The sequence below is a fragment of the Macrobrachium rosenbergii genome, chromosome 3 (assembly GCF_040412425.1).
Source record: "Macrobrachium rosenbergii isolate ZJJX-2024 chromosome 3, ASM4041242v1, whole genome shotgun sequence".
Lineage (NCBI taxonomy): Eukaryota > Metazoa > Arthropoda > Malacostraca > Decapoda > Palaemonidae > Macrobrachium > Macrobrachium rosenbergii.
This window is the reverse complement of record NC_089743.1, coordinates 33,856,198-33,882,697: the sequence shown is the minus strand read 5'-3', so window position 1 is coordinate 33,882,697 and position 26,500 is coordinate 33,856,198. Positions and strand designations below refer to the sequence as shown.

Sequence of the window (26,500 nt, the reverse complement as noted above, 5' to 3'; positions counted from 1 at the left end):
CAATCATGTACCTTCATTTTGCAACAAACTGGAAGTCTCTAGCACAATATTTCGATTTAAGGTGAATTTTTGAAAAAAACTTTTTCCTTACGTCCGCGCGGTAACTCGGCCGAACATCTCAGAAATTCTTTCGTCACTTTGTCGTAATGTTTGCACCATTTTATTTTAGTCGTTACATAAAGTTTTATATATGGAAATGTGCGCAATTTCATGTACAATACAACAATAAATAACTCATGGTTGTAGCTTTTATCAGTTTTGAAATATTTTTATATAAATCACGGATAATAGAAAAAATTCTATTTTCGGTCAACTTGAACTCGACCGAAATGGTCGAAAACTGCAATTGTAAGCTAAAACACTTACAGTCTACTAATATTCAATCAATTACCTTCATTTTGCAACAAACGGGAAGTCTCTAGCACAATATTTCGATTTACGGTGAATTTTTGAAAAAACTTTTTTTACGTCCTTGCATTACGAATTCAAGCATCATTTTGTGATAATATTTTCTGTGTTGCTTTGATCGTTTTACAATTTGTTATATACCAAAATCATTGCAATTTAGTGAACAATACAAAGAAAAAAAATAACTCGTTAGCTTTAACCGTTTTGCTCACAGCGCGATTTGTATACAATTATATATGAAATTTTGTTTGCGCTGTCATATATTTTAATATTTATATATGATATTTTTTTCATTTCTGATGATTGCATACTAAACTTCAGGCAATGACAAAAAAAGGAGCCAAAAATGAACTCTTAATCTTAAAAACTAAGCGTGCTGTGATTTTTTGAAAAATACTTTTTTTCCGCTTTGGCGCTAACTCCTGAACGCCGCCGGCATACAACAGACACTTTTGTAAATAGAGGCTCGGCGTTAGAGGGTTAAAAGATCCATGGAAAAGATGCATAATCATTGTGTTGATGTTTATATAATAAGATATTAATATGTGAATATAGAGTACAGTATAATGTAGGCTAGGCTGCCGTATGTGTATACGATATACCATACTGTAGGCTAAACTAATTCTTATTTGTTATTCAATTTCTCTTTGTACTGAATTATCATAAGTCAATCTGCATGAACCTACTGAATTAGCTGATATTAATAATTACTATATTGTATATTTATACAGTATACTTATAGCGTAGGCTAGGCTATTTTCGATACGTTTTTTCCAACAACCCATGGGGTTTTTGGAACCTAACCCAATCATAAGTAGGATAATATCTGTACGTATATATGTATATGTATATGTATATGTATATGTATATGTGTGTGTATATATATATATATATATATATATATATATATATATATGTGTGTGTGTGTGTGTGTGTGTAGGTTTATATTAATACACATGCATTTATATATTGTAAAAATTAATAAATGAATCCAAAACAACAATATACAAATTGAATATATGCTAAGGCAACAAGATATAATCAAAACTGGTCTTACCTGTAAAAATTTCCCCCTAAATATTATTGATCTGGTTGAATTCAAAGCCAGATCCTGTTTCAGTTGCTGAAGGGCCTTCCACAAAATAATCGTTAATCGTTGATCCATCAGCCAATATTTCTATAAAAAATTCTGATTCATACATTGAAGCATCAACCACAACAAGTGTGATTACATTTGAGGTTTGGTTAGATCTTCCTGATGTGACCTGTAATGATTTTAAGTTCATTATAAAAAACAGTTTAGTTTTAATTACATACTAAAAATTTTGGAAAGGTTATCAATCTCAATTAAAAGAATTTTTAGCACAGAGTATAAGCTTGTGCCTCTAAGAAAGTAAATAAACCATCAATCATTATCTACACTCAGTATGGTAGACAAACCATTCCATATCTGAAAATGAGTGTCCTTCTGACAATCAGGCAAACTTTTACTAATAAGACAAGTGCCCTTCAATCAAGAAACGTGACTGTCAATGGCTATTTACCTACACACATTCATAACAACAACGTCTGAAACCTAATTCCTCAGGTCATCCTTAAAGAAATGTTAGGACCATAATACACTGAATATGATCAAATCAATTTTGGTCTATGGTTCATGCAGAGATCAAGGGTGCTGCTTAAATTACAAAAATCCATTTAAACTGAATTTAAAAGCGTATAACATACAGCTCCTCTTCCAAGACAAATTGTATAAGTACTGAAAAGTTAAAATTTTCTTAGGACTAAAGCCCTTCTTTGGAAGTAAATGAAGTGGCATTATGAGAAAAAACATAGAGAACAAGTAATCCCTTGATTAACTGCATTTGCACTTTACCTTATTTGCAGGCACTGCAGCACCCCAAAATATATGTTCAATATATGAGCAATAAATTAAAATCAATAAAAAGCCTGAAGTTTGGTTGGAAATGCTGTTCAGGAGGAAACTGGTCAATGTAACAAACCGTGTAATACAATTTGAATCTAATTCTTTGTGTGACTGAAAGAGTACATGTCGGTACAGACTGAGCTGCCACTCTTCCAAACTGCATACATTAGCATACACAAGAGCTGTTTGCACACACTCACAACTGCACTTCCAGTGAGTATCGAAATGAGGTATAATAGATTGTAAACAGCTACACCAATATCATGGCTATTGGAGATGAGCTCCCATGGAAAGTTAGTTGATTTCCATTCCAAATTGACAAAGGAGACCATACCTCACTCTTTTGAGACCTTACAGTGTCCCTGTGTGTTACCAATGGGAGGTAGAGAGGAAAACAGAAATTAAGTCAGGGGATTATTCAGGATAGTGAGTCACCTTGGGCATCCTGGATTGTTGTGGCAAAGAAAAAAGATGGCTCACTATAATTATGCATAATTATTGGAAACTTTATGAAGTCATAAAAGAAAATACCTCTCCACAACTTTCAATTAAGGAATTGCTTATCTGAGTCCATGATAGTAACTTTAAAAGAAGGATAACACAAAATTCCAGTTCATGAGGATAATAGAGAAAAAACCAGCTGTTACTGCAAATGACTGGTTATATTGGTATCTTACTTTCGGTTAAAAACACTCCTGGTCATTTTTCCAGTAGTGATGTCAGTGCTGGCACTGTTCGTTGAGGACAAGGTGTTCATTTATTTAGATGATATTATAGTCACAGGGAGAATGGCAAAAGAATAAAATGAATTTTATTTAGAGCACTGGAAACATTAAAATGCAACAGGATGAAACTAAATTTACAAGCGCCAGTTTTTTCAAAGGGAGGTAAGAGTTCTTCAGTCAAGTAACCCCTTAAGGCATCAGGCATTAACCAAATAAGAGAAGCTATTTGGGCTTTTCCATGTCCAACAATAAGGAAGAAAGTGGCAAGTTTTTTGAGGCTTGTAGGGTATTATAGAAAACTCATTCGGCCATTAGACAAGTTAAAGGGAGAAAAGGTGATAAAATGGGAGCTTCTTAAAGAATTGGCTTTTAATAATTTGAAAACGGTTTTAATACATATTACTCTGCCTCATTCTAGCCAGGACTCTTTGTAATTACGAAAGGCAGTAATGCAATTAGGGATGTTATATGATGAAAAGTATATCTTAGTTTTACCAGACCACTGAGCTAATTAACAGCTATCCCAGGGCTGGCCCGAAGGATTAGACTTATTTTACGTGACTAAGAACCAATTGGTTACTTAGCAATGGGACCAACAGCTTATTGTGGAATCCGAACCACATTACAGTGAGAAATGAATTTCTAAAAGGGGGGAAAAGACCTGTTTATTATACATCTCAAGCACTAAAGAGGGCTGAGAAGAATTATAGTATTTTTAATCGAGAGGCACCTGCAATATTGTGGGTTTTGGTAGGGCATTGGTACTCCCTCTGGAACAACATATCCAACTGCTGACAGACCATCACTCTCTGTAAGATCTATTTAAAAAAGGGGGATTTAACTGCATGGCAAAGCCACTGGATAGAAAGATTACTAGCTTAACATCGTAGGGTTTGAGTACAGGGGGAATGCAATTAAGGTGGCCAATGCCATCTCCAGAAATCCAGTCACAGGTGTCTTCACACAGAATCAGAAATGAAGGGAGGCTGCAGTGGAACAGAATGGCCATGTTAACCATAAGAGAGACTAAAAAAAAAACTGGTGAGACATAGCCCTTGCCTGGGTGGCCTTAAAGATCAGACGTCCAAGACCAACAACTCCTGCCCTAATAACCTTGCAAAATAGCTGCAGGACAGACAATACTGGTGGAGAGAGAGAGAGAGAGAGAGAGAGAGAGAGAGAGAGAGAGATATGAGCAGTGCAGTTGGGGATGTCCCGAAAAGTGCAGGCCCCGAGGGTGAGGGAACACTAGATTTGTGTGGCTGGAAGATTGAGGACTTGAGGGAAGAACTTAGATAGGATGAGAGGATTCTTGACATTCTTACTGAGATCAATGGGGAACCACATGCCCTCCTTTCTTAAATATACTGTTCAAGAGGATTTTTGTTGAGAAATGAATATTATATTATTCGTATGAGAAAAGGCTGGGAGAATATTGTTCCTGATTGGAGCTCCCTTCATGTCTGACAGAAAGAGTCCAGGCAGTCCTGCACATACTGTAGTGCACAGGAACATTATTTTTGGTTGGGAAAGAAAACGACTAACTGATTACATTATTATATGCCATGAATGCAACTGTATATATGCAACCCTTAAATCAAAATACCCAAAGCCTGACAATGGCCTGTGGTCCCTACTAAGTTTTATCATGTGCATATAGATGTGGTTGGACCCTTTCCCTGGGGGTCATTTCAATTTGACTGGAATATATGGAATGCAGCTTCCTTCTCTCTTCCTTTGATTGTTTGCCCTTGCTACTTCAGTTTTTGATAAATTTGGTTGGACTGAGTCACAGTTATCTCTGAAGGAATCTCTCTCCTGCGGTCTTTATTGTTATGCTCGTATTATGCCCATTAATGACGGAACTGGTGTTCATAGTCAGATAATTTGTTGTTTGTTATATTTTGTCTTGTTGGTTGCATTTGTCTCCTGTCACACTATTATTACATCTGTTTGCTTATAGGTGGGTGTCAGTGTCTGCACTTAACTGATTAAGCTGCTGCGACTTAGAATATTAAGCTGGTTATTGCTCACTCAAGAGCACTTACCATACCACAATTGAGTCTAAATATGATTGTGGATTTATTTTGCTGAAACTGAGGTTGAATGATTACCCAAATCTTAAGTTATGTAGAGCATTAGATGGATATTCTTTAAGTAAAAAAGATTTGCTAACCAAGAATCATTTTCAGATACATTTCGCAGCAACCCTTGAATAGTCTTTCCTAGCCAGAACCCCATTTTCCTTTTCGCAATATTTTTATTTCCCCCTTTTTATTCACATTCTTCATTCATACATCTGTTTACAGTACATTCAGACACCATGTTTAAAGTACCTATCTGCTCATCTACCGAGTCTTTTCCCACAACACATCCCCAGAGCATCCATTCTCTCAAATGTTGTTCTAAACTTCATTTTGTCAATTCCATAAACACTTTAAGATACAATCTCTCATCCCATATTCACATAGCCCTTTTATTTGTTGGATGCACTACAGTAGGTTAGTGGATTGTCTCAGGAATGCCATGCCTTTGTGAAGGTTACGGATGCTACGAAGAACGGTCCTAATCTTCAGTGGGATACTTTCTTCCCAACTAAAGTATGTCTCTCAACAGGTGTTATGCTAGCTGCTCCGTGGATAAGAAGGTTCTGATGAATTGAAACAAGAAAGAAAACATCCTCCAATCCCATCCTTCAAAACAGAACCTGGATCAGCAAAATACACCCCCACCAACTTTATCTCCTCTTCCTGATGTCCCAAAATCTGCAGTGGAAGTCCTTCATCTTGTGGTATTCTTGTCAACTTTATCTTTTTACCAAAAGAAACTGGTGTACAAAAGATGAAAGGACCAAAATTAGCAGAGAGGTTCAAATGAATGTGTGAGAGGGTGCGAAAGAAAGAGCAGGTAGACAGGTACCGCTAGTTTATTGAGAAAACAGCCCGCTTATAAAGCGGCGTGCGGACGTCAGTACAAAGACATACAAGTGACCCGAGGTCAATTATTCACTATGCAAAACAAGACAGGTACATACAGATAACGTGACAATAAAAATAGTAAAGTTAAACACAAAGATATTCTGACACATACACAATATACAAGAGCAAAAATGGATAGGTAATGAATGTACAGTTACATAGTAAAAATTGGGGTGATTACCCTCACCTAGGGTCAGGCAAAAAGTCACTGTAGAAAACGGGAGGTTCTTCACAGAAAACCCGTTTAGCAGGGACTTTACAAATGTATAGACTGACTTTGAATATAGAGGCACAAAATTATATGGATGTTAAATAGTAAAAATGTCAAAATTGGAAATTGTACATAAAACAAATTAAGTTGAACAGCCTCCCACAGTGAGCTTTCTTCATTTCATTTTGCACCCTCACTGAATTCAACTTACTGTATATCTTTTTGTTCATTTGTCTGTCTGTCCATCTCCCAGGCTGCCCATCCAAGGCAGAGGCAGATATCCATATTTATACATCCTCCTTGTATGTGCAAAGTCCCAGCTCAACGTGTTCTCTGTAGTAAACATTCCATTTTCTGCAGTGCCTTCACATTCGACCTGGGGTTGACTGAACACACATTACCATAATTGTAAATTGTATATTTTTATTGTCTTTCAAATGATCATGCTTTATGTACATGTAACGGAGTTTTTACATTATGTATCAGACATTATTGATCACTATGCTTTCTATATGGACCTGTCCTGTTTTGTAGAGAATTAGTTTGACCTCAGGTCGCCTGTAAATCTTTGTACCCGCGGTCTTTGGGAAATACACAGACATCCTTATCCCGCTTTATAAGCAGCTTGCTTCATCAATAAAGTAGCAATGCTTGTCTTCCTGCTCATTATTTCGCACCTCTCTCACATATGTTGTAAATACACACACAAAAAACACAAATCTCAGAACTAGCAAACAGCAGCAATTAGAGACCAAAAGAAAAACTACTATTACACAAAAATATACAAAATTTGCATAACAAACTGTAATAATGAAAAAGTTTTTAACATTGCAATGGACAAATCTCGTTGTATTAAGCAACACTAAATAATTACAGTTGTATAGAATTACATTCAATAAACATCAATAGTATGTGCCACTGCAATACAAAAATACCAGTGCAAATATATATAAAAAAAAACAGGATATCTATATATAATGATGCAAATTGTTAAATTACGATGGTATGTTACAAAAACATACAGTTAAAGGTAAAGGGAAAATGCAAAACCATGAACAAAAAAATCCTAAAATTACCAAAAAATGGGCAAGGAACCAACTGCAAGTACCCTTGGTAGAAGTACAGTAAATAAAAATGGAAAAGAAAGCTGTTAGCATAAGTAAGGACTGACTTCTGAATGATAATTAAGCAACAACTCATGAGCTAGTTAGTGTAACACTAAACCTAAAACACCACTATCAAAAAAGGTATTAAATCATGAAAGTGTAAAACTATGCACAAGACATCAAAACACAGACTGGAATGAAGCAATTCCTCTTTTACTCTATGTACATATTACCCAACAATGAAGATGAATCGAATGACATAAAATCTTAATAGACTTAGAAAAAGATACAATAATGTGCAATATAAAATTTATATTTCAAGAAGAAACAATAAACCTCTTTAATAATAAAAAAAAATATAATTATAAGGACAAGGTCTTTCACTGAAAACTGAAATTTTGGGTCAAAACGACAAGTATTTTAATTTATATTTTCCATAGCTAACAAACCTGCGGTCTTAACTTATGGATAATTCTTCTAGCGCCAGCTGGAAAACTGGCAATAGGAAAACAAAAAAGGAATTGGTGGCAACGAGACAGGCTGACAGGCCTAGGTGGCAACTGTCAAACTCCTTCGCATATGTGTCAAAGAGATGACACTCCAGTTTCTACCAGCTCGGGTAACTTGATTGAGAGATGGCTAGAGGTGGGCCCTATGAGTTAAGACAGTAGGTTTGTTAGCTATGAAAAATACAAATTGATTAAAAAATCTGTCATTAGTTCATATGTGGAAGAAACCTGGTTCTTGACTTATGGGGCAGACGAGTAATTTTTTAGAAGAATCGTGCAAATGATGGTACAAGCATCAAATTTGGCACAATTGTTCTCCAAGGGATACTAATCAAATCTGCCCGATTGGCCAATTGAAAATACAAAATGGTGGCCATTTTTCATGATGGCCGCCAAAATAACCTCCCGAAGTTGATGTTTTGCTTAGAAATATTTGTAGTTGTCCAAACTGCATGATCTAAGTGTGGATTCCTATATTTTTAAGCCTGCTGATGTATATTTTCTAGTTTATAACATGGTTAAGGCACTGTATTAAAGGAGTGATTGTCAGGCACTACCAAGGCACATTGGTGACATCACTGCTGTGAAACTCAGCATGGGGTTCAGTGTTAGTTAAGTAGGAAATTTATGTTGGCATCATACTGCAACAACCTACTAGTATCCAAATGCTGCCTAATCAACCCCCAATCAGTTAGGCAGCCGCACCTGAACGGACAGGACGTGCCAGCATGGGAGAGCCGAACCTAGGATAACAGGGTTTTAGTTATCTGGATGGTCTACAGATTGCACGGGACTTATGACACTGGATGAACGATCGGATTAGGTGTATGGCACAGTGCAAGAACCTAGTTGTATCCCATACAGGAAAGCACCTATTGTATATTACAGGACATATGAGGCCTATTATACTATTACATGTACAGGGTGGTAAAAGGATAAACCCTCGACCATGAACGTCATCGTAATCATGGATGCGAACTCTACTGGACGATCATGGAAAACAGACTGGACCAAGTGTTGCCTATGTCAGGAGGTTAAGAAAGAAGATCTAAAGTCTCCCCAGGCCAATCCTGCCAGAAGAGGGGGTGATGGATATACAAACCTGGCAAAGAATATTCCTTTGTTTCACTCACTCAATGCGCTACCAATCAAGCTAGACCCTCCAAGACTTGACGAAGGTTCTGGGATAGAGGAAACGTTGAGAAAAAATAAGGCACAATATCATGAGAGTTGCAGGCCTCTGTTCAACAACACAAAGTTACACCGAGCTGAAAAAAGAGCAAGTCATACAGTTACTAGTGATGAGGGCAGTAGAAGTAAGATTCCACAAAAGCTCCAAGAAACTAAAACAAAAGAATGCTTCTTCTGTGAAACTGAAGGAGGGGAGCTTAGAGAAGCAATGACAATGCTCGTGAATAGGAGAATAAATGAATGTGCCAAAACACTCAGTGATACAAAACTTCTCGCCAAACTAAGTGCAGGAGATGTCATAGCCCAAGAAGTGAAATATCACTCTGGCTGTTTGGTGGCACGGGCATACCTAAAGGTGCAGAAGCAAGAAGTATATCTTGGTTTAACCACACCCCTGAGCTGATTGACTGCTCTCCTAGGGTTGGCCCGAAGGATTAGAATTATTTTACTTGGCTAAGAACCAACTGGTTTCCTAGCAACGGGACCTACAGCTTACTGTGCAATCCGAACCACATTATGACGAGAAATGAATTTCTATAATAACCAGAAATAAATTCCTCTAATTCTTCATTGGCTGGTATGACAGTTGAACGCTGGGCCAACAGCATGCTAGCCGAGAGCTCTACCCACCCCTCCAATGAAGGTTCTTGCAGAAGCAAGAAAAAGCACAGGGACACTGGAAGGATGCATATCCAATTGCTTTCTCTGAACTAGTCACCTACATCTGCGAGATGAAAAATGCCAGTGAGAGGCCAGTGATTTTCAAGCTTGCTGATCTGACCAAGCTCTACAAGCAGAGGCTGGAACAGCTTGGTGTTGACTCGCCAGATGTTCACCCTACTTGACTCAAGGATCAGCTGCTTTTGCACATTCCACAGCTGCAAGCTAATCGCCAGGGACGAGAAGTTCTGTTGGCTGTTGAAACTGATGTAGGTTCACTCCTGTCAGAAGCATCCCGTTATGGTGAAGCGATCCATCTAGCAAAAGCCGCTGGGATAATAAGACAAGATACGCTCCGTCAGAAGTCGAATTTCAGCAGCTATTTTCATGACAAAGACTTAGAACAAGCTGTGCCACCATCACTGCTTCAGTTTGTATGCACGATCGAACATGGTGCAGACATCAAGTCCCAACTCCATCATGGAGCGTCGAAATCAGACTTTGCTATATCACAACTTCTACAGTACAACTGCTTTGCCAAATACAAGGAAGGAATGGATGTCCACAGGCATTCCAAGGACCGGGAGCCACATTTTGCAGTCTACATGGGCCTGTATGTGTTTGCCAAGACGAGAAAGAGAAAAATAATTGAAATGCTCCATGAGAATGGGCTCAGCTCAGCATATCATATGACCAAGTCCTAGAAATCTCAGCACAGTTACGAGAAGCAGTTGTTGCACAGTATGTGGAAGATGGAGTAATCTGTCCCCCAGTCTTGAGAAAGAATGTGTTCACAACTGGAGCAGTTGACAACATAGATGCATAATCCGACTGCAACCACAGCTGAAACATCATTACACGGTACACGTGTGTCCATTTTCCAGCATCCAAACACAGGAAATCCTGGTGATGAACGTGAGCCACTCAAACTAGATATAGAGTCAAAATGAAGGTTAAACAGTTCCAGAGCTTTCAGAGGCATACACCAATATTCGACCAGCATACATCACCAAAAAACCCCAATCCGCCTTCAGTTGCAAGAAATCCTTACCAGCACCAGAGTCGATCCGGTCACATTTGAAAGAAGAATATTGGTTGGAGGAAGTCTTCCTCACTGAGAATGTGGCTGATGCAGTCAGCATCATATGGTCAGCATATCATGCAACATAGAAAAGGAGCCGTGCATTTGAAGTGAGCATATTGGTAATGATGCCTATGTGGCGAGACCAGGCACACACTGTTGCAACTATCACGCATGCCATGAAGAAGGTCCGTGATACAGTGGCTTTTTTGATCCCACAGCAGACACCTGTAATTGTTGCTGACCAACCGTTGTATGCTCTGGCGAAACAAATACAGTGGAAGTGGCAAGAATATGGAGAGGACAAGTTTGTTGTCATGTTCGGAGGCCTTCATATAGAAATGGCTTCACTGAGATCGATAGGAACATTACTACGAGACAGTGGGTTGACCAGCACCATTGTGGAAGCAGGGGTGGCCTCATCTGGTACATCAGTCTTTTACCTGTCTGCATCCAGTGTCACAAAGACAAGACAAGCACACCAGATTACAGCATGCAGTTTGTACAAACTGATGAAGGCGGCGTATCATGATTTCTGCTCTGAAGAGTCTAGCACATCAGAAACAACCTTTGAGGATTGGTGTGAAAAACGGAAGAAAGAGAGTCCGCAGTTCCAATTCTGGAGTCTGGTGCTGGACATGGAACTCACAATATTCACCCTCATCCACTCATTCAGAGAAGGAGACTTCAACTTGTACTGTGAAGCACTTTCAGAATTGGTGCCTTACTTCTTTGCAAATAACAATGTTAACTATGCCCAGTGGATCACTATTCACCTCAGAGATACGATGTCACTTGAACAACAACATCCAGACGTGGCCAAGGAGTTCCACAATGGTAACTTCATCATCCACAAGTCGAGAAGAGAATTCTCTGGCATGGCGATTGATCAAGCGCACAAGCACAATAATGCAGTGATCAAAGGTGACGGAGGAGCAATTGGGTTGACAGAAGACCCGTCAGCACCTCGTAGGTGGATGGTCGCTGGACCTGAAGTTAGTCGTCTACTAGCTGGATACGAGGCCATGTCTCGTATGAAGGATGCCACATACAGCAGCAGACACCACGAGCAGACACCGAGTGCACTGAAATCTTTCTTTGAAAAGGTGAAATCACTCTCTGCAGTGATGCAGGAGATGGGTAACCCATTCCAAGAAGAATCAGCAGACCGATGGTGTTAGATACAAAGAACATTGCAGACCCAACTCTAGCTGAAATGGTAGCTACACATCACCGGCAAGGCAAAGAGCAGTTCCTATCATTTATGAAAGGGCTAGAGGATGAAGCTGAAAGTCTTTTCTATCATCCAATCAAGAAGAACCCTGTTTCATTCTTCAAACAAGAACAGGCTGATCGAATTTCTAAGGAGAAAGTCCTAAAAGATGAATGTCAGTTATTCTCACGACTGTTCATCTTGCAAGAATTCTTCAAGCATGAGAACCAGTCATACCCTTCATCTCTCAGTGACAGCAGTAAGCTTCATACATGTCAGAAGTCACAGCTGGTTGAAATTCTTGAAGTGCAAGTGAATGTCTCAATGGGAGAACCAAAGGGAGATACAATCATCACTGATGAATCAGCACTTATCAATGCCTCACCTCCACATACTTCAAAGACATTTATGACTATGCCAAAGAAGACACCATCCCAAAGGTGGAATCCTGTGGTGCTCGGTACAAGTGGGTGGAAATAGTCTTTGATGTATACAAGAAATCAAGTCTGAAATCAGAGACGAGGTCAAAAAAGGGGAAAGGAATCAGAAGAAGAAGTGACAGGAACAAGAATGACACCAGGAAACTGGCAAGGCTTCCTTCGTGACCCCAGCAACAAGACTGAAATGTTTCACTTCCTGACCGAAAAGATGTGTGAAGCAGAAACAACAAGCACGGTCATCATCACAAAAACAAGGATGCCATTAGCAACACAGTGAAGTCTCTGGATGCTGTGTCCCCATGTTGTCATGAAGAAGCTGACAGTCGAATATTTGTTCGTGCTAGGGATGCAATGACTGACGGGAGCAAGTCTATAATCATCAAGGCTAATGACACGTGCTAGTCATAGCAATATCTGTACTGCCATCCTTCCAGAAACTAGGTCTTCAGGAAATGTGGATTGCCTTTGGCCAAGGAGCCCATATGCGATGGATTCCAGTCCATGAGGTAGTTTCTGCAATTGGGCTTGAGAAAGCTAGAGGGATCCCCTACTTTCATGCATTCACTGGATGTGACATTGTGTCTGCCTTCCGTGGAAAAGCGAAGAAATCTGCATGGCAGACCTGGAATGTATTTGATATTACTAATACATTCATCAATCTCAGCCAGCATCCAACACTGATTCATGATCTTGACATGCAGAGGCTGGAATGTTTGTTGTCCTCATGTACGACAGGTCAAGTGCAGCCACTGGTGTGGATGAAGCAAGACTAGATCTGTTTGCCTGCAAGCAGAGGCCATACAACTCAATTCCACCAACACAGGCAGCCCTCAGAGAACATGCAAAGAGTGCAGCCTACCAAGCTGGGATCATCTGGGGCCAGGCAACCCACTGTAATCCACACATGAGCAGTCCAGCTGAATGGGGGTGGACACAGAAAGGAGAAGCATGGCAGACACATTGGACAACACTACCACCGATTGCAGCAAGCTGTCAAGAATTGACAAAGTGCTCCTGTAAGAAGGTTTGCAAAGGAAGATGCAAGTGCTCTCAGGTATAGCTTCCCTGCACATCACTCTGCAGCTGCATATGTGAACAGCAGCAGATCAAGAAACAGCAGCACGTTATGCATAACTTTGAAAATGTACTAGCTGGGACAAAACTTATGTAAAAAAAAGACAAACATCTTGGTGGTCATCTTGAGAAATATGTCTCAGAGTGCTTTTTAAACAGGAAAATATAGTCCAGCAGGCTTCAAAACATAGGAATCCACACTTAGACCACGCAAATCAGACAACTACAAATATTTCTAAGCAAAACATCTACTTTGGGTGGTTATTTTTGCCATCTTGTGGCCATCTTGGATTTTCAATTGGCCAATCGGGCAGATTTGATTAGTATACCTTCGACGACACTTGTGCAAAATTTGATGCTTGTATCATCATTTGCACAATTTTTCTGTTATCTGCCCCACTATATGGATCGACTCACTTTCGGAGGGAGGAAAGAAAGTCTGGAACCAACTGGAGGTTCAGCGCACATGGTAACTCTTCCTGGCTTATAGAAGCCTATGAAAGGAAACCAAAACCTCTGACATGATAAGTAAGTGATTGCTTAACAGCCAGACTTCTGGGCCTTTGTACAATGTGATGCATCAACGTAGAGGGAAGTTAAGAACTATATCTGCAGATAACAAACCTTCATAGCCACCAATAATTTATTATCAATCCTCTCTCCCCCTTGCTAGAGAGAGGAAGCATTTACTTTTGCAAAAGTTTTAATATTCATGTAGGAATAAGGAAGCTCAAACAAAAAGGCCGCAGTCTCATCTGTATTAAACCCGACCCAGCACATGATGGGATGATTTCTCATTGCCCACCAGGCAGGAAAGAAGAGAAAGAAAAAGGAAAGAAGAGAAAGAAAAGGGAAAGAATCCAGTCATCTCATTCATTCTTGCTTTCATACCATCATCTTAGGTAAGATACACTGTCCTGCAGACAGAAGGAAGTGAAGGTGGTCTAATGAAGCCAAGTGCCAGCCTTCAAAATCCTTTGAACAGACAAGTTCTTTTTGAATGCTAAAGAAGGGCCTAGCCTTCTAACATCATGTGCTCTAGCATGCACTGTCTCAGGACTGGGACATGAAGTCAAATCACAAGCTTATCTGATAGTTCCATGAAGCCAAAAGGAGATCATATTCTTGGACATTTCTTTCTTGTTCCAGCCAGTGCTCAGAAAAAGTCTGACAGGGGAAGGAGCAATTCGTCTGGACCGCTGCCAACAATGTCATTAAGCGACAGAATGGAAAAGGATTCAAATCTGTCACCATGAGAAGAGGGGTTCTGAATCTTAGCCAGGAATTCCAGGACAAATTTGAAGACTACGGACGTCCAACCCCTCACATGCTTGACATCAAAGGATAGGCCATGGAGTTTACCAACTCATTTAGAAGCAGCTAGGACCAGCAAGAAAACTGTCTTGAGAGTCAGGTTCCTCTCTGACCCATGATGTAAAGGCTCAAACTGAGCACAGGTGAGGCTGCCCAGTACCAAAGTCAGGTCCCAACTGGGTGGTCTAAGTTCCTTTGGAGGACAAGACTGCTCAAAGCTCTTGAGAAGCATGGAGATTTCCCATAAGGAAGAAAGATTGATATTCCTCATACGTATAATTGCACTCAAGGCAGCTCTGTAGCCCCTGATGGAAGACATGGAAAGTTGTTTCTCTCTGCAGAGAAAAACAAGGAAGTCTGTTACTTGCTGAACAGAACTTCTGACACCAACCACAGAAAACAGCTGACCTGCCCTAGTACACGGATGAGGAAGATCTTCTGAGATAGCCATACATCTCTGCGAGAGAAGCCTCTCGCTCGGAGGAGATACTGGATAGTCTCCAGCCGTGAAGAGATAGGGACCCTACCTAGTGGTGGTATCTCTGAAAGTGGGGTTGACACAGAAGGTTGTGCCACGGAGGAATCTCTCTCGGAGCTTCTGACAGTAGGGTTAGGAGATCAGGGAACCATTCCGCATGAGGCCACATGGGAGCAACTAGGGCCAATCTGAGATTCTGAGAGGCCATTACCCCATCCAGAACCTGACGGATTAGGTGAAATGGAGGGAAGGCATAAACCTGCCACTGCAAAGGGATCCGGGACCAAGGAACAGAAGACTAGTTTCTTGTTGAATCTTGTTGCAAACACGTTCACAGATGAAAGAGCATGTTTGCTATGTCCTGGTGCAGACCACTCTGCCCCTATTACCCGACTTGACGAGTCAGATGTCCGTTACTACATTCCTCTTGCCTGGGATATACATGGCAGAGAGGTCCACTGAATGATCTATCGCCCACTGATGAAAGAGCACTGTCAGGGAGTGAAGCTGGCATGACACCAGCCGCCCCCCCCAGGTTTACATAGGCCACCACTGTGGTGTTGTCCAATGAGCACCATGGATTGTTCCATCACTCTCACCTGAAATTCTTGAAGAGCTAGGAAGGCAGCTTTGAGTTCCAGAATGTTGATGTGAAGCTGCCGTTCTTGCGGAGTCCAAACTCCTGATGTTACAAGACCTTCCAAGTGTGCTCCCTAACCCTTGTACGAGGCGTCTAAAAACAGAAGGATCGCTGGAGGAGGAGAATGAAAGGGCACTCCTATGGTCACGTTTCCGTCATCCAACCACCATAACAGGTCCTCTCTTACTCTCTGCAACAATGGAACTTGAAAATGAGGAGGATCCTTTGCAGGGACCAAAACTCTTTCAGCCTCCACTGCAGGGATCGAAGATGTAGACAACCATGAGGGACAAACTTCTCTAGGGAGGTTAACAGACCCAGAGTCACTTGCCACTGAAGAGCTGGTTGAGACTGCTCCAAAAGGAAGGATCAAGCCACAACTTTGAATTTCTCCATTCTCTGGTCTGACAGGAAAACCCTTAACGAGACTGTGTCTATGACCATGCTTAGGTAAAGCATCTTCTGACTGGGGAAGAGATGCGATTTCTCCAAATTGACCATGATGCCTAAGTCGTGACAAAACTGGAGAAGACGGTCCCTGTCTTGGATTAACTTCTCCCAAGACACTGCCAAGACCAGCCTGTCGTCGAGGTATCTGAGATGACTAATTTCCTGGGAGTGGGCCCATAATGAAATCAAGGTGAACTCTCTCATGAATACTTGAGCTGTAGAGAGGCCGAAGCACAAGACTTTGAATTGGAAAACGGAATTCTTGCAAGATGAAGTAGAGGAATTTACTGGAGGAAGGATGTATCGGAATCTGGAAGTGCACATCCTTCAGGTCTATTGACAGCATAAAGTCGTTCTCCCTGATGGCTGCCAATACCGTTCGAGGAGTCTCCATCTTGAATCGGGTCTTCCTGATGAAGAGGTTCAGGGTTGACAGGTCTATCACTGGCTGCCAATCGCCCTGGGAACAAGAACAATCCGACTGTAAAGGGAACAAGAACAATCCAACTGTAAAAACCTGGAGAAGGATGTTCTACCATTTCCACTCCTCCTTTCTCCATCATCTTCGCCACTTCACCTTGGAGAGCTTGATGTTTTAACAAGCTGAGATCGTGCGTCAAGTGATGAAGAGGCCAATCAGAGAAAGGGAGAGAAGTTGAAGGGTAGTAGATGTCATACTTGAAGAACATCTACTACCCACCCTTCTGCTCCAAAAACCTGCCACGTAGCCCAATGACTTGCCAGGCTAGTGGCAACTTGTCGGGAGGGGCGCCTTCTCTACTGTTCAGCTCCTCTCGCCTTACCTCTAGAGCCTCTTGTGGGCTTTGGGGGAATGGGACTGAAAGGAACACTGCTGGGAACCCTTGTTGGCTGCTGCAGCAGGAGCCTGACCAGACATGTTGGATGACGAGGCAATTGCAGTCTTCTTGGGAGGAGCCAAGGGTCTGGTCTTCGAGGTACAGGTAATGCTTGAGGTTATAATAATTTGCCTTATGATCATTTAATTTTGCGATGAGGTTAGCAATTAATACCTATACAACAATATTTAGAAAATATCTTTAAATTTTGCGCAGGCACCAGCATACAATCAGGCAGTGAGAGAGACCATTTTACAATACAGTGAACCCTCGTTTATCGCGGTAGATAGGTTCCAGAACTGGTCGCGATAGCTGAAAATCCGCGAAGTAGGGACACCATATTTACAGTATTTATTTAACATGTATTCAGACTTTTAAAACCCTCCCTTTACATAGTACTGTTAACAAACCACCCTTTACAGTAATGTACAGATATCTACAATACGTACATACAGTACACAGGCACAAATGATAAGCAATAAAACAGTAAGTGAACATAAAAAAATAGAAAGATTGTTATGGTGCGTACTGTACAATTGTACAGTATTTTACTCACCACGATAGAGTTGGAAGTTACAATAAAGCCCTCCTCGTATGTACTGTTAACAAACCACCCTTTAATGTACAGAACACTTAATGCATGTACAGTACCCTAATCTAAAACAGGCACTAATATTAAAATGTTAGAATATTAAAGTATATAAAGAAATAAAGATTGTTACTGTACCCACCATGAAAGAAGTTGTCAAATATGACAATGTCAGACTGCATCTGATTAGCGTTTCATGTTCAGTTTAATTTTACTAGTACTATAATGAATTATCGTATGATCACATTCTCTTTTTGTTTAATTTTATTTTGTACTGAATTATATGTCATAATGCAATGAACCAACAGTACTAGCAGATATTAATAATTATTAATGGAATTAATGAAATATTTGGGTCTTCATATATCACGACTATTTTTGAAATTTCCGGAAAATCCGCTATATATTTTCTCTTATAATATACATATGTAATGGAAAAAATCTGCGAAGTCGTGAATCCGCGATAGTCGAACCGCGAAGTAGCGAGGGTTCACTGTATACCAACTTCTTTTCCTCCATCTCTTTATCCCATCTTCTAGTTAAAAGAGTAAAAGACAATGATAAAAGTACTGTATTGTTGGTAACGTTATATTCTAGCGTAAATGAGTACAGCCATAAACAACCGAACGAGAAACTGCTGTTTTGCTAATAACAACCAAATCAAATAACAACAGCGATTTTGCTTGTATGTCAACCATCGTACGGTAGTAAACAATTACCGTAGTAATGTTACAAATGACGTTAAGTACAATAGGGCCCTTATTCGCTATGGAGAAAAGATTGGCAAGAAAATATACTGCTAACTTTAAGCTGCAAGTTGTAGCTGAAGCTGAGAAAACAATATTCAAGCTGCTTATTTAAAAATTATTGTGGATCGGCAACATGGCTGAAACTCTACCATAAATAATATTGGAGAGAAAAGTATTTTAACCAAAACTACTGGGCATGAAAGAACACATATTACTGCTGTTTTCACGCCAATGAAAAATAAATACATAAAGCTCGTATTATGATGAAATAAAGTGAAAATAGCTAACAATCTTTATTTTTTTTACACAAAACAAACATGCCTCCAATGCCCAATATCATCTGACGAAAAAGATACCTAATTTAATTTCACAACAAGACGTATTTAAGTTATATTTCGACTTATAAACACTTGTATAATGAAAAATAACCTTGTCCCATATAAATAGAGTATCTAAAGATTCATTTACGCTAACTAGAAGAAAGAAAAGCACTCTGAACTGAGTTAAATACGGCAAAATAAACTTACCACGTAATCGATTTCCAAACCAAAACATTAATCACTATGATCATATTTTATAATTCAAAAGCAATATGATAACATATATAATATATTATTGGATACAGTGAAGTAAAGCATAACTTTTTAAAAGATCCATGGAAAAGATGCATATTCATTATGTTGATGTTTGTATAGTATGATATTAACCCTTAAACGTCGAAGCCCTATTTACAAAAACGTCTCCCGTATGCCGGCGGCGTTCTGTGAGTTAGCGCCAAAGCGGAAAAAAAGTTTTTTTTCAAAAAATCACAGCACGCTTAGTTTTTAAGATCAAGAGTTCATTTTTGGCTCATTTTTTTTGTCATTGCCTGAAGTTTAGTATGCAACCATCAGATATGGAAACAAATATCATTATCATATATAAATATTGAAATATATGACAGCGCAAAAAAAAATTTTTCATATATAATTTTATACAAATCGCGCTGTGAGCAAAACGGTTAAAGCTAACGGGTTATTTTGTTTTTCTGTGTATTGTACACTAAATTGCGATGATTTTGGTATATAACAAATTGTAAAACGATCAAAGCAACACAGAGAAAATATCATCACAAAATGATGCATGAATTCGTAACGTAGCGCGGACGTAAAAAATGTTTTTTAAAAATTCACCATAAATCGAAATATTGTGCTAGAGACTTCCCGTTTGTTGAAAAATGAAGCTAAGTGATTGAATATTACTAGACTGTAAGTGATTTAGCTTACAATTGCAGTTTTCGACCATTTCGGTCGAGTTAAAGTTGACCGAAAGTCAAATTTTTTCTATATATCGTGATTTATATGAAAATATTTAAAAACTGATAAAAGCTACAACCATGAGTTATTTTCTGTTGTATTGTACATGAAATTGCACACATTTTCATATATAAAACTTTATGTAACGACTAATATAAAACTGTGCAAATATTATGACAACGTGACGAAAGAATTTCCGAGATGTTCGGCCGAGTTACCGCGCTGACGTAAGGAAAATGTTTTTTTCAAAAATTCACCATAAATCGAAATATTGTGCTAGAGACTTCCAATTTAATGCAAAATGAAGGTAAACGATTGAATATTACTAGAATGTAAGAGTTTTAGCTTAAAATTGCGTTTTTTGACCATTTCGGTCGAGTTAAAGTTGACCGAAGGTTGAAATTTTGGCAGTTATCGTGATTTATGTGAAAATATTTCAAAACTGATAAAAGCTACAACCATGAGCTATTTTCTGTTGTATTCTACATGAAATTGCACACATTTTCATAGATAAAAGTTTATGTAACGACTAATGTAAAACGATGCAAACATTACGACAATGTGACGAAAGAATTCCTGAGATGTTCGGCCGAGTTACGCGGCGCAGAGACGTAAGGAGTTTTTTTTTTTTTTTTTTCAGAAATTCACCATACATCGAAATATTGTGCTAGAGACTTCCAGTTTGTTGCAAAATGAAGGTACATGATTGAATATTACTAGAATGTAAGAGATTTAGCTTATAATTGCGTTTTTTTACCATTTCGGTCGAGTTAAAGTTGACCGAAGGTTGAAATTTTGGCAGTTATCGTGATTTATATGAAAATATTTCAACACTGATAAAAGCTACAACCATGAGTTATTTTCTGTTGTATTCTACATGAAATTGCACACATTTCCACATATAAAACTTTATGTAACGACTAATATAAAATGGCGCAAACATTACGACAATGTGACAAAAGAATTTCTGGCGCGGATGTAAGGAAAACGTTTTTTTCAAAAATTCACCATAAATCGAAATATTGTGCTAGCGACTTCCAATTGGTTGCAAAATGAAGGTAAATGATTGAATATTACTAGAATGTAAGCGTTTTAGCTTACAATTGCATTTTTTGACCATTTCAGTCGAGTTAAAGTTGACCGAAGGTTGAAATTTTGGCAGTTATCGTGATTTATATGAAAATATTTCAAAACTGATAAAAGCTACAACCATGAGTTATTTTCTGTTGTATTCTACATGAAATTGCGCACATTTCCACATATAAAACTTTATGTAACGACAAATATAAAATGGTGCAAACATTACGACAACGTGACGAAAGAATTTCTGGCGCGGACGTAAGGAAAAAGTTTTTTTCAAAAATTCACCATAAATCGAAATATTGTGCTAGAGACTTCCAATTGGTTGCAAAATGAAGGTAAATGATTGAATATTACTAGAATGTAAGAGTTTTAGCTTACAATTGCGTTTTTTTACCATTTCGGTCGAGTCAAAGTTGACCGAAGGTTGAAATTTTGGCAGTTATCGTGGTTTATATGAAAATATTTCCAAACTGATAAAAGCTACAACCATGGGTTGTATTTTGCTGTATTTTACATGAAATTGCGCACATTTTCATATATAAAACTTTATGTAATGGCTAATATAGAACAGTGCAAAAATTATGACAAAATGACAAAAGAATTTCTGAAATTTTCGGCCGAGTTACCGCACGGGCGTAAGAAAAAAGTTTTTTTCAAAAATTCACCATAAATCGAAATACTGCGCTAGAGACTTCCAATTTGTTGCAAAATGAAGGTACATGATTGAATATTACTAGAATGTAAGAGTTTTAGCTTACAATTGCGTTTTTCGACCATCTCGGTCGAGTCAAAGTTGACCAAAGGTTGAAATTTTTTGTAGTCGACGTACGGTACGTCCACTTGGCACCCAACAGACAATTTTAGTCGACGTATGATACGTCCAGTAGGCGTTTAAGGGTTAATATGTAAATATAGAGTACAGTATAATGTAGGTTAGGGTACCGTACATTTATACGACATACCATAGTGTAGGCTAAGCTAACTCCTCTTTGTTATTCAATTTCCCTTTGCACTGAATTATCATAAGTCAATCTGCATGTACCTCCAGAATTAGCTGACATTAATAATTGCTATACCATATATGTACTGAGTATACAGTACTTTATAGTGTAGGCTAGGCTACCATTTATGTATAGATGGTATTGAATATCCTGGTGTAGGCTAAGCTATATTCAAGATACGTTTTTTCGAACCTAACCCCATTTTAATTAGGATAATACCTGTACTAGGACGAGGAGGGTTCGAAGACTTAGAAACAACTTGATGGACCAGTCAGTCATTATTATCAGCTCGCTGCCTATCTATGGCTAAGTCCAGCTGATCCCTAGGAAAAAGAGACAAAATGTTGAGGATGTCACTGTTTCTCCGGAACAACACAGAATCCGAACTGATGGATGAGACTGGCAAGTGCGGTGTCCCTTCTTTTGAGCAACATATTTACCAAAATATTTGTGGGTAAAAGAGCCAAATATGAAATGGCTTTACCTTCCGACTGCAATAGCCTAAGGTATGAAGCACTTTCTTCAGATACACCAAGAGCAGAGGAAGAAATATTGGCTACAACTGTCGACCACAACTCTAGCCAAGAGACTGCTTGGAAGGCAGAAGAAGCGGATGACTCCAAAGGGGCAGCTTCCTGAGGGGTGAAGGAAGAGACCTTCTGCTCGAATCTGGTCTAAAGAAACACCGGGAGCCAACCAGGACACATCTAGATTAACTGTCAATGAAGAAGTCCGACATTAGGAGTAGCGAGAAACATTTATGCCAAGGGAGAGGAGTAGGAAGAAGCCTGAATGTTTTGCTAGAGTGCAGGGAATTGTCACACCCAGCGATGAGAGAATTCACAAGACTAAGGAAAAAATTCCCATGATTAGAACAAGGCAGTCCAATAGAAGTTTTCGATTCTTTCTTGGGGCCGAGGCAAGCTTCTATTCCCGCAGGAAAATCCAAAGAATCTGCCACATTCTCTTCAAAGAGATTGTTGTACTTGCAAATTCTTCCAACCACTTCTGCATAAGTAGCAAAAAAAAAAATATTTTCTATGTTTTCCATCTCATGTCCCCAGAGTCCTTTCCTGATCTGTCTACGAGATCAGAAGAATCCAAAACATTCCTGGGTAAGACTGAAGCGTAAACCCTTTCTGGACCTACAACTTTCCTTAGAGAATGAGCACCCATAGAGGTTGAGGGAAAATTGTTTTGAGCTGCATTCCTCTCAAGAGAATGAGGGACCAATACACCATGCAAAAAGTCAGTGGACAGGTGTGGATCGATGCACAGACATGTGGGAGTAACAGAATGACCACAAGCAACTGACCTGGAAGATGAACATCATCTGCTCTGGAGGGATATGAACTAGGAGGCGGAGGAGAGCTTACAAATGGACGAGCGTGAGGAGACGGATGTGCAGGGCTGATAATGCGCTCTATACCAAAGGTCATAGAATGTCTAAGAGGATCCTTCCCTGAAGGCTGCAAAACTACCAGAGTAGGTACACAGTCGTGTTCTTCTGTATGAACATGCCCAACCACCTGGAGGCGGGAGCTGGAATGCCTACTACAGGTCCTAACGGGAGATTGAGAGGAGCATCTAAGAAGCTGAGAGATGGAGCTTATGGAACGGGAAGGACTACCAACACAAACCGGACTTACTTAAGTGAACATGAAAATGAAGAATGACTCGGTGATGAGGATGCAGACGTGTATGAGAAGAGTCCTCCCCACGGACGTGAACAGGAACATGAGTCTTCTTAACAGGAGCAAAAAATCATCCTTCCTACAGAAGTGGGCAGAGGGAGGTACAACTGATGATTTCTTCTTGACTTTGCTAAAACCTCGACATCAGAATCACAGACGTCAGGAGGGGGAGAGGCAGGGTTGTGGTTCGAAGGAGTTGGAGATACAACAGGTCTGAGACACCTCTTATGAGGGGAAGGATCAAAGTCTCTAACTCACCATCGCCTCACAGGAGAAGATGATGAAGATGACAACGGAGAAGGAGACGGTGTCCTATGACGTTTCATCTGCACAATACACCCATAACTCTCACGAACAACAACATTAACTTCATCAACTACTGCCTGAACCAAGGAGTTGGGAGAAGTAGGAGGCAAGACAATGCACGGGGTAGAGAGCGAAGCTGTCAGCAGAGTTGTCACAGCTGATGTACTAGACAAGGGAAGGGGGAGAACGGCAGGAATGGGAACTGTTGTGGCGGCTGACCCAGGCCAGCATGAAGTCAAGTAGTGGGACAACGGACCATCCAAGAATGGTAACCCTGATAGGCCTACAGAAGCTCAGATACTAGCCATCATCTGAGCATCGGAACCTGAAAGGGTAGAACAAGATGGCGGAGCATCCACTCGTAAGGGGGAAGAAGTGTCCCCCACAAAAGAACAGGGCCAGCATTAATAAAGAAGTCTCCTGACCCCTCTCCCAAAACTTCCATAGGCAAAGCTATAAAAGAGTGGGAAGGAGTAAAATATTCCAGAAAAGACGAAGCAACTGGAGGATTTGACAAGGAGGTGGCAGAAAAAGAAGGAGCATGTGACGCAGCCATCAAAGAAGGGAGTCTCCTCCAAGATGGAGCCTCTGACTCCCTCTTATGCTGCTTCTTCTAGGCAGAGACCCTCCACTCCTCAGGGCATGGATTAGTGATATTACAATCATTAGCTCTACTTCGGCTACATGTTGCGCTTGGATCAGTCTCAACTGATGCCAAAAAATGGGAGCAAGGATAACCATCAACACCAGGGCACTTCCTCTGTTGCTTGGAAGGACTGGCTGAGACTGGAAGCTGAAATGATTCTTGGTGTTGCATGATCAAACACAGAAGCACAAAGCACACAAAAACAGAATTACCCGAAAGTGCAAACAAACATAAAACACAGGCAAAGAAGAAAAACACTGGCTTCGGAGAAACGAGTATAGCACGTCTTCTTAGGAGGGTGGTAAAGAAGAAACAGAAACATCATCTCTTCGGCTCATATACAAAGGAGTTTGACAGTTGCCACCTAAGCCTATCAGCCTACCTCGTTGCACAATTCCGTGTTTGTTTTCTTTTTACCAGTTTTCCAGCTGGCACTAGAAGAATTATCCATAAGTTAAGACCCAGGTCTGTTCCTCATATGAACAAAGAAGTAACAACGTACGTAACTAAACCCTTACAATGCAAAAATTGCATTACTCATAAAGAAACTGGGAAATATATCAATTACCTATGCTGCAACTATTGTGCATTTTTCTGAATATCTATTAGACCATAATGAAACTAATAATTTCACTACAAATTTTATAAAAAAAAAAAAAAAAAAAATACAGCAGAAAAAACCATACCCCATTCTAAGCACACAATTCTAAAAAACATAAAATACCTTGGTGGTCAGATACTCTTCAAGAATTAATAAAACAAAAACATTTAGTTGGAAGATTACACAACTTAAAAAAAGGGTTTTATAAAATTGGTGAATCACAACCAGATGATTCAAATATTATTAAAAACTGATACACTGAGACTGATATACAATAAATTCTCTGCAAGTATAGCAAATTCAGGAAAATGGGACATTTATCAAATCACCCTTTTAAAAACAAAGGAAATAAGATTCTTGACTTACAAGAAATATGCAACCCAAGAATATTTTCTCAACATAAGCAGCAACAAGAACTTAGATGAACATTCCTATAAAAAATTAAAACTGAATCAAACCCACTACATTTTGAAGTGACAGAACATACAGTATATATTTGCAATAGAAAATTTACTCCTGAGGAATTGGAGTATACCTGCTGAAACTAACATAACTGCTCCCTGGTGAGATAGCATACATTCTGAAATTATCAAACATATGACATCATTTGCTAAAGCCCACATTTCAGTTTTATAATTAGTGGCTCAAATTTTGTTTCTTGAAGAATGGCTTAATGCCATATTATTCCCAAGTAATATCCTTATCAAGTTGCTTATGCAAATTGATTGAGAAAATGGCAAATGCAGACTCGTATGGCACATACATAAAAATAATATATCAACACCTATTCAGTTTGAATCACAGAACAATATAGATCTAATAACCACAATCCACTTAACTATTTGGAAAGTCTTATCTGTAGAGGATTTGAATCCAAACCAATAACAATAGCTCCTTTCTATGACGTACAAAACGCCTATTACAGTACTGTATACCACCTGAAGAGGCACAATATTAAAAACATTATACAAATATATATGTAGTTACTCAATAATTTTCACTGAAAACTTTCTAACAGACTGTACCTTTCAAGCACAAATCAATGCCTTTTACTCACTTTCTCACCTGAGAACAGAGTTACACAGGGCAGTATTCTACGTAGCGCCCTATCCACACAAGCAATAATACACATCAGCAGTCAACTACCACTTGGAATCAAAATTAGCATTTACTGTACAGTACATGAAAAATTTTGCTAAATAATAAAGTACACATAAATACAGCAGATATAATGAGCTTTCAATAAAATTAAATAAAGAGAAGGTTTCAAAGAG

General features: G+C 39.3%; 1 protein-coding gene across 1 annotated transcript in view; it reads right to left on the bottom strand.

The window, feature by feature from the left end:
• LOC136850788 (calcium-activated chloride channel regulator 1-like) overlaps positions 1–26,500 on the bottom strand; it is a 308,332-nt gene that overhangs the window by 83,899 nt on the left and 197,933 nt on the right. The window contains exon 10 of the mRNA XM_067124788.1: positions 1,488–1,673. Coding sequence (XP_066980889.1) covers positions 1,488–1,673 — 186 coding nt within the window. The remainder of the gene's footprint in view (positions 1–1,487; positions 1,674–26,500) is intronic.